Source organism: Trichechus manatus, unplaced genomic scaffold, assembly GCF_000243295.1.
Source record: "Trichechus manatus latirostris isolate Lorelei unplaced genomic scaffold, TriManLat1.0 scaffold00010, whole genome shotgun sequence".
Classification (NCBI taxonomy): Eukaryota; Metazoa; Chordata; class Mammalia; order Sirenia; family Trichechidae; genus Trichechus; species Trichechus manatus.
Window position 1 is genome coordinate 10089849 of NW_004443946.1, and position 9751 is coordinate 10099599.

At 39.2% G+C, this 9751-nt stretch overlaps 1 protein-coding gene across 2 annotated transcripts in view; it reads right to left on the reverse strand.

The window, feature by feature from the left end:
* The window catches only part of ARMH4 (armadillo like helical domain containing 4), a 144267-nt gene extending 141228 nt beyond the window's left edge, over positions 1-3039 (reverse strand). Inside the window, exon 1 of one of the 2 annotated variants that reach the window (XM_004370897.3) lies at positions 1665-3039. In XM_004370897.3, coding sequence (XP_004370954.1) covers positions 1665-3024 — 1360 coding nt within the window. In that variant the 5' untranslated portion in view covers positions 3025-3039. The remainder of the gene's footprint in view (positions 1-1664) is intronic. The other variant, XM_023726227.1, reaches the window with a different exon arrangement.
* Positions 3040-9751: the final 6712 nt, after the last annotated feature.

Sequence of the window (9751 nt, forward strand, 5' to 3'; positions counted from 1 at the left end):
GATCACTAGCCATTAGAGAAATGCAAATCAAAACCACAATGAGATACCATCTCACCCTGGCATTACTGGCAAGAATCAAAAAAACAGAAAATAACAAATGTTGGAGAGGCTGCAGGGAGATTGGAACTCTTATGCACTGCCAATGGGAATGCAAAATGGTACAATCATTTTGGAAAATGATATGGCGTTTCCTTAGAAAGCTAGAAATAGAAATACCATATGATCCAGCAATCCCACTCCCAGGAATATATCCTAGAGAAGAGCCAACACAGAAATAGACATATACACACCCATGTTCACTGCAGCATTGTTCACAATAGCAAAAAGATGGAAACAACCTAGATGCCCGTCAACAGATGAATGGATAAACAAACTTTGGTACATAAACGCAATGGAGTACTACATAACAATAAAGATCAATGATGAATCTGTGAAGCATCTCACAATATGGATGAATCTGGAGGGCATTATGCTGAGTAAAATAAGTCAATCACAAAAGGGCAAATACTGTATGAGACCTCTACTATAAAAACTCACAAAAAGGTTTACACACAAAAAGAAACAATCTTTGATGGTTACGAGGGAGGGGAGGGGTAGGGATGGGAAAACACTAAATAGACAATAGATAAGTCGTAACTTTGGTCAAGGGTAAGACAGTACACAATACTAGGAAAGCCAGCACAACTTGGTCAGGGTAAGGTCAAAGAAGCTCCATGGACAAATCCCAACTCCTTGAGGGACCAAATTACTGGGCTGAGGGCTGTGGGGACCATGGTATCAGGGAACATCTAGCTCAACTGGCATAATACAGTTTGTAAAGAAAATGTTCTACATTCTACTTTGGTGAGTAGTGTCTGGGGTCTTAAACACCTGTGAGCGGCCTTTGGAGATACTCCACTGGTCTCACCCCTTCAAGAGCAAGGGAAAATGAAGAAAACTAAAGACACAAGGGGAAGATTAGTTCAAAGGACTAACAGACCACAACTACCACAGCTTCCACCAGACTTAGTCCAGGACACATGAGGAAGATTAGTCCAAAGGACTAATAGACCACAACCACCACAGCCTGCACCAGACTGAGTCCAGTACAACTACCACCACTGACTGCTGTGACAGGGATCACAATAGAGGGTCCTGGATAGAGCTGGAGAAAAATGTAGAACAAAATTCTAATTCAAAAAAAGACACGACTTACTGGCCTGACAGAGATTAGAGAAACTCCGAGAGTATGGCCCCCGGACACCCTTTCAGCTCAGTCATGAAGTCACTCCTGAGGTTCAACTTTTAGCCAAAGATTAGACAGACCCATAGGACAAAACGACACTAAAGGGGCACACCAGCCCAGCAGCAAGGACTAGAAGGCTGGATGGGACAGGAAAGCTGGTAATAGGGAACCCAAGTTCGAGAAGGGAGAGTATTGACATGTCATGGGGTTGTTAACCAATGTCATACAACAATATGTGTACTGTTTAATGAGAAGCTAGTTTGTTCTGTAAACCTTCATCAGAATTACAATAAAAATAAATTTAAAAATTTTTAAAAATCTGTCAGACTTATTTCTTGCTTGTCACTTAAAAAAAAACAAAACCAAACTGAACCATTCCATATTAAACAAAGCTTGTTTTCTTATTTTTTCTCTTTTTGTTGTTGTTGTTGTTGTTTACCTTTAAATGTGTTTCCCAATGGTTGATACGCCTCAGACTCATATCCTGAGATGGAAACAGTGGTCTCTAAGGAAAACATGGCATCCTTTTCCATGGTGGATCCCGTGAAGCTTGCTGTATTTTGGAACAGGTTTACAACCGAAACTTTCACATCTTCCATCGGACTCATGGGAGTAAAGGAACTTTGATCAGTAAAGGCAGCGGATCTCTCATCCCCATGTGCCATTAGCAGGGCAGTTCCTGTGTGTGTTTCCCCTTCAGGCAGCCTCAGAGCCGTATCTGCAGCCCCTGTCAAAGGCTCAGCGCCTTCCATACCATCATGGGTGACTTGTGCTATCTGAGACGTTTTCATTCTCACCTGAGTCTCTGTGTTGTCTCCAAGGTTTGGCACCCTTATCTGGCTTACACTTTCTAATTTGGTGTCATCCCACTCATCACTTAAGACAAAGGTGGTTGGAACAGCTGTCCTGACACTGGCTGTGACTTCTGGGGCTCCAGGCAGGCTGTCAGTTTCTGGCTCAACATTCAGAGCATCCTCAGAGGTTGCAAGCAAGTGCTTGGTGGCAGTAGCCTGGGTATTATCAGCTGTCGTCTGTGAAGGCCTCTCTCTATCCAGTGTGAGGCTTTCAGGTTCAGTGCCTGCTGTGGGCTCAGTACCAGGAAGAGAAGTTGCCCTACGCTCTGTGGCTGCTTCAAATTTCTCGGTCCTCAGATTGGTGGTCAGCATTTCTTTAGTATTCACATAGGATAAAGGTGAGTGATCCAGATTAACTTCTTCCTGAGTTTCAGTTGCAAATAACTGGCCATCCAAATACTTTAGAAAACCAGCTTCTGTGGTCCCTTCTACAATGGGCAGAATGTTGGTACTGCTAAAGATTTCCTCCTTCTCATCAATATCCAGAGGAGCAGTTGCAGTGACAGTGGTGGCTAACATGGCTTTAGAAAGTTTGCTTTCAGGAGACATTCTCTCTGGCTGGCTGGAACCAAATAGTTCCTCACCGGCTGGGACCACTGACTCGGTAGGAGTATAAACACCAGGGCCATTAGGCTGTGTGGGCCTCATTCCTACAGGATGGATACCTTCATTAATAGGGAGTACTTTATTTAATGATGCTGCTGAGGGTCCTTTTGACACTACCATAGCATCTTCAGAGACCACCAGCTGGGGCATTTGTTTTGAAGTTTTGGAGTTATTTTCTAGGTCCTCTATGTCCATCCTCTCAGACCGCCTTTCTTCCGTGTGAATATGTGCTATCTCTCTCCTTTCCATTTTGGGGAAGGCCAGACATTGTGCAGAAAAGTTGAGAACCAGGAGGCTACAGAAAGCCAGACAAATGTGCAATACAATTGGTCTGCTCATAGTGGAAGAGAAATGTGCACATAAATTGGCAGAGTTGACAATTCCAGTAATTGAGCCCTGCAGAAAAATAAAACACATCAGATTGTCATATATACATTTCTTGGACGTAAGCCCCTTTAAATTAAACCATAAGTAAAATAATCTCCTTGACTTCATGCTCAGAGGTGGTAGGTAACAGAGGCTGTTCTATTTCTTCGTACTTTTGAGACATGGATAACCCAATTCATTTTTCCCTGCTGAATTGTGCAGCTGATTTAACTTGAAGCTCCTAGAAAAGGATACACATAGTTCAAGTACTAAGTTCATTGTTTTTCTTAAAACACCTACTTGAAATAAACTACCCTTGAAGTCACATTTACAATAGTCTCTCTAAATTCCTCCAATAATTAAATACTCAAATGACTATAGAAATAATAAAATGTAGTAAACTTTCATCTAAAGTACAATAAAAAAATTTAAAAAAAGAAATAACCTCAAAAGAGTAGCTTTTCTCCTTAAAAAAAAAAAAAGTAAAATATCCAGGACATAGAAAGTAAATTTTACACATTCATTCAAAAAACCTCTTACATGTGTTTTAAAACTTATTAAATATCATCATAAATTACCTAATACCAGTTACATTCAGGACTTTAAAAGTATATACATGAATTTCAATTAAAATTAAAATGAAAAATTAAAATTAAAATGCCTACATCATTTCTTATTCTTTGCAACTATAAAAACTGTAGACAAAACTTTCATGTTTCAAATTTAAGAACTAGGAAAAGTTGATAAATTAAGCAATATGAGTAAGTGTACTTGTAGGAAAAAAAAAACGTTTTGAAAGAACCAAAGCTATACTTAAAACCAAAAAAAACACTGTTGCCGTTGAGTCGATTCCAACTCATAGCAACCCTATATGACAGAGCAGAACTGTCCCATAGGGTTTCAAAGGAGCGGCTGGTGGATTTAAACTGCTAACCTTTTGGTTAGCAGCCTAGGTCTTTTAAGCACTTCGCCCCCAGGGCTCCAAGCTAAGTTTATTGAATAAATATTGGAAGATTATAGGTTTTTTATTTTTTTTTAAAACAAGCACTTACATTCATTACAACTAAGACTATATTAAAACTATTAATTTTCCCCCAAACATAACAGTTTTCGGATTTTTGGGTTTTTTTAATCTACTTTGCTGAGTAGGGCTTTTTCTAATTCCCATCATTAGAAATTTCTCAAGAGATGCTGCAATTTTTCTAGAAAATTAAAGTTAGAAATTGAAACTTTTGTCTTTGTAAAAGTAATACTTTGCCTTTCTTTCATGTCTAAACATTAAACCATCAGAGTTAAGTCTGTGATGTATACCTATAAAATACAGAAATTTACATTTTCATAGGGCTTTCTCCACTTCCAAAAAAAACCAAACCCACTGCCCACGTTTCGACTCATAGTTCAAAACATCCATGGGTTATTCCACTTAGAGAAAAGGTCAAGTCCTCAGGGCATGATCACAATGGCTAAAGACAAAAAGAAGGCTGAATCTGTCTATATGAGAAAAGAGGAATCCACGGATTCAGAGCTGAAGCCTCAGACCAACTGCCAGCACCACATGAGTGAGTCATCTTTGAAGGGAATCCTCCAGCCATGACTGCAGTCCTGGCCGATACCCTAAATGCAACCTCTTGAGAGACCCCAAGCCAGAATCATCCAGCTAAGCTATTTCCAAATTCCTGATGCACAGAAATGGTATGAAATAATAAAAACATTTACATGTTGTTGTTTTAAGCCACTAAGTTTTGGGATAATTTGTTACATAGAACTCTTGGGTCCATAGCACTTTGGGGAAATATAAGAATGGGATGGTTTTATGAAGTGCCATGGTGCAAATGCAGGAAAGGAACAGCATGGCAGGGATCATAAATTTAGCATCAGAAAAAACTGAAGTCAGAAGTGACTATGAGAAACATAGCCCCCCAAAAATCCTCAGAAATAGTGAGAGAGGTACAAAGTTTCCCCATATGTAGGATAGAGCTTAAAATGATTTTACTGAAATATTAAATTACATACAGGTAGCGAGCACCATCATTTAAAAGGAAAACAACATGAGAAAGATATTTGAGAAAGGGAAACAAACATGTACCAAGGCATGTCAACATTCTGGACATTAGTTATCACTATACTTAAGATAAGGAGCCCTTGTGGCACAACAGTTAAGCACTCAGCAGCTAACCAAAAGGTTGGCCATTCAAACCCACTGACAAGCTCTGCAGGAGAAAGACCTGGAAATCTGCTCCCATGAAGATTAAAAACCACTGCCATGGAGTCAATTCTGACTCATAGCGACCCTATAGGACAGAACAGAACGACCTCATAGGGTTTCCAAGGCTGTAATCTTTATGGAAGCAGACTGCCACATCTTCCTCCCATGGAACAGCTAGTGGATTTGAACCTCCAACTTTTCAGTTAGCAGCCAAGAGCTTAACCACTGTGAGAACTTAACTACTGTGCCACCAGTGCTCCTCCATAAAGATTACAGCCTAGAAAATCCTATGGGGCAGTTCTACTCTGTCATATGGGGTCACTATGAGTCAGAATTGACTTGGCAGCACCTAACAACAACATACTTAAGACTGGAGTCCCTGGGTGGTGCAAACAGTTAAGACACTCAGCTGCTTGAGTCCACCCAGAGGCACTTTGTAAGCAAGACCTGGTAATCTGCTTCCAAAAAATCAGACATTGAAAACCCTGTGGAGCACAGTTCCACTCTGACATACATGGGGTTGCCATGAGTCGGAATCAACTCCTCAGCAACCGGTTCTATACTTAAGATGAGCCATAAAGCATCCTAGTTCATAAAGAGGTCACTGTATTTGGCCTCCTGCCTCTATTTTGCTTCCTTAAAACAAAAAACATATGAGAACTTTAAAAACAAAAGAGTGTTCACTGTTGATGAAATTGCAGCTTTGGATTTTGTGCAGACAAGCTGAACTATGAAACTTGTATGTGGACCCCAAAACCAAGGTGCTTGGCATGACTGAGATGGCTGGCCCAGATCTAAATTAAACTCCATTTTGAATTAAACTGCAGCTTAACCTAAAGGTCCCTGCTCCTGCTGTTCCAAAAAGACAATTCAGTTTCTTGTAAACATTTAACTGCTTGTAACACAGAAAGGAGTAAAGGTCAAGACTTTAGCCTGTACAAGGAATTGTTTGTTAAAAGATGTTTGTCAGGAATGTTTGTGCAGCCTGATCCAGGAGGAATGTCTTAGTCCATGTGCTCCCGGAGGTTAGAAAACAGAATATTAAGAAGATTTGTAGCTTAATGACACCTCTTGTCACTTTTTGCCATGTACCCCTTCATGCCTGCAAGCACATAGCCTTTGTTTACTCCATCTGATTAAAAACTTCACTGTCCTCTCACATTTTGGAACACCGTTGTACCCTGCCTTGGGTGCTATGGTGTATCCCAACTCACGAATCTCTCTCCTCCACAATAAAACTTCTTGCATTCACTTCTAAAAGAGTGTAAGGCTGGTGTTTCACTATGACAAACGGTATATAGTTGAAGATATGTAAAAGCTATAGAACTCTATGGTTCGTTTCCATTAGATAGTTGTCTTTTTATGAACAAATATTGTTTCTGTTCAGTAAAATCTTATTAAACATCCTAGAAGATGGAGGGTATGGCCTGAAAGCTTGGTCTACATGAGCCCATGCTACTGGATAAAAACCTGAAAACTCCAGGCCATCATGAATGGCAGTAGGATTTAGAAGCAGTAGGGTTTTGTATGAAGGAAATTCTGTCATTACTCTAAAAGACTTCCATATTTTCCACATTAGGAAAATTATTCCTGAATTCTAGCTTTATTGTTGTCAAAACTTACCATGTGATACTGGGCAAGTGGCCTTAGTTTCTCCTTTGAAAAATAAGGAGTTAAATGAAGTAATCTTTGAAATCTCTTCTACCACTATGATTTTATCTTCATATCTCATCTACATGACACAAAATAAAAATGTTTCCCTATTTCCACAATTTTGCCATCAAATAGGCAAGGCACCAAGATGACTGAATGAATGCTTCACATTTTATGTATATGTTCTGGAATCATGTAAAGGAGCCCTAGTGGTGCAGTGGTTAAGCACTTGGATGCTAACCAAAAGTTTGGTGGTTCAAACCCACCAGCCACTCCAAGGGAAAAAGAGTTGGCAGTCTGCTTCTGAGATGATTTACAGCCTTGGAAACCCTATAAAGCTGTTCTACTCTGTCCTACAGGGTTGCTATGAGTTGGAACCAACTTGACAGGCAGTGGTTTTGGTGGATTCATATGGACTGAGAAGAATTTTATGAATAAAACAGATTTGGTGGGCGGCAGGAAGGATAAAGATTTAGTATAGCTCTGATTTTCCTTCAAAGTTTTATTTTCATCTAGATCTTGAGTTTCAGAATTTTTGTGTGACGGAAATTCTGTCATTCCTATAAAAGACTTTCCTTTGATGATTAAGTGCCAGCCACCTGCTTTCTAACTCCAATTACAACAGAAAAAGTGGGAGTGAACTGCCAGCCTTTTCTAGGTCTGTGTATTGTGGTGGCCATATGCTCCTTCTCCCCACTACTCAAAGCAACTCCTGAACTTTCAAAGAAGAAGAAAAAACATCTTGTAGGAATAACAGCAGAGAACAAATCTGCAACTCAGATAAAACAGTAGATGATCTTCAAGTTCCCTATCTTTCTCCGTCTTTCAAACGATGGTCCACACTCATATTGCCACTCTATGAGTTTGGTATCCTACACTAGGAGTTGTGTGAATTTAGAGAAAAAATAAGAAAAGATTGGTCATTTGGGAACTCAATGACAATATTTCTAGACTCACAAAACTATCTGTAATCATATTTTGAAGGATATAGGCCTTTTCATTTTTACTCAACATTGTATTCCCTACCTGGCAAAGTGCCTAGCACAGAGGAGATGCTCAGTAAATATTTGCTGAACAAACAGATGAATGTCTATAGCCTGCTTTGCTTGGGTAATGAGGTAGAAGAATAGATTTTATTGCTTATTAGAATTTTGCACCTTAGAAATTATCTTCAATTAACTCAGTCATAAGCATATTTAACAAACAAATGAAAGAATATTTCTCTTACTTTTTTCTCACACTGTGTTGCTGGATGCTACTTTCTTTTCACCACATCCTTTAATGCAAATTGATTCATATAAATAAACTCTTGCCAAATTACTGACAGTGGGTATTAGCTTCTAATAGCTTAAAAAGAATTCCCTTCAGAGCAAGTTAGTAGCACTTTGACTATCATTCCCTATCAAGGTATCCTAATGGTTCCACAGTCCTCTGAACAATTTACTGCATTTCTGCCACAAGCAGGCAGATAAGCTGTTCTATCAAGCGTTATCTCTGACAGTCTTAAATAGAAATAGTCCAGAATCTGTTTCTTTGTCAAATCCAAGCAGATTCAAGTTTCAAAGACAAATGAAAGACAAGACAAAAAATGCAGTCTTAACTGTCTTGTTAGATTTAATAATCAGATTTTTTTTAAGTCTCAGTCAATGTTTTCCCAAATAAAATGTATATTGCTATTTCAGCGGGCTACCAAAAAGAAGACACAAAAGGGAAACCAGTATGTTGAAACATTTCCATCAGTGGCAAAACTATTATTTCCAAAGTAAATTGAGTTTCATGTATAATATGTAAGAAACATGAATATTTGCACTAAAAGTATTTAAGACACAGGAGGTCCATAGAGTATGTCAATAAACTAATGACAAACTGCTTTATAGTTTTCTTTGCTCACTATAAACACAAATACAGTAAAAAGCTAGAGTGGGGGTGGGGGGAAGCAAGGTGCCTAATCTTAGATTTTCATTGTCTACTGGAAGTTTCCACTTGGATGCCTCAAACACTAGCCTTCTTCATCATCTAATTGACTTCTCCTCTTCCTGTCCATGGCATTACATTCTCCTCAGGCTTAAACTCTGGTATCATCTTGAACTCTTTTCACCTTTACATTCTAGATTCAGAACTTCTGTGGATCTTTCCCTCATAATATCTCTTTGAATTGTTCCTTCTTATCACCTCACTGTATTGTTATTCTTTTAATTGCCTCTTAAATGATGACCCTGTCCAGACTCTTCTCTTCAATCCATTTTATACCATCCTGATAGTATTTTAATAATTAAAATGACAACAATCACAATCAAAATGGCTACCATTTTTGGGGTGCTGGCTATCTGCCAAGCGTTGTAAGTACCTTGTGTAAATTATCTTCTTTAATCTTTACAATAACCTAATGAGGTAGGTACCGCCATTATCCTTATTTTTTTTTTAATGAGAAAGAGGATAATAATAGAGAATAATTAACTTTCCTAAGTGGCAGTGTCTGTTTTTTAACTTAATTCTGTCAAACTTCAAGGTTCCTGCCTGCCTTTGCCACTACAACTCTCTGCCTTCCCACAACATGTCATAAAATGTCTCCAAACATACAACTGCCATACTCCGTATCTCTAACACAACCCCACACCACTAGGGGCCAGCACAAATACCACTGCCAGTTGGCCATGTTGCCATCTTATGTGCCATATATATTTCAGGCTCTAAAGTTTTACTCATGCCACTGTGCCAGCTAGGAGACTCCCTTCTTCTTCCCTACCCCAGCTATCTAAACCCTGTCCCCCTACCAGGTCACATCCTATTTACTAACTGCTGTCACCCTAATGCCTGCCCCCTTCTCTTCCCACCCTTCTC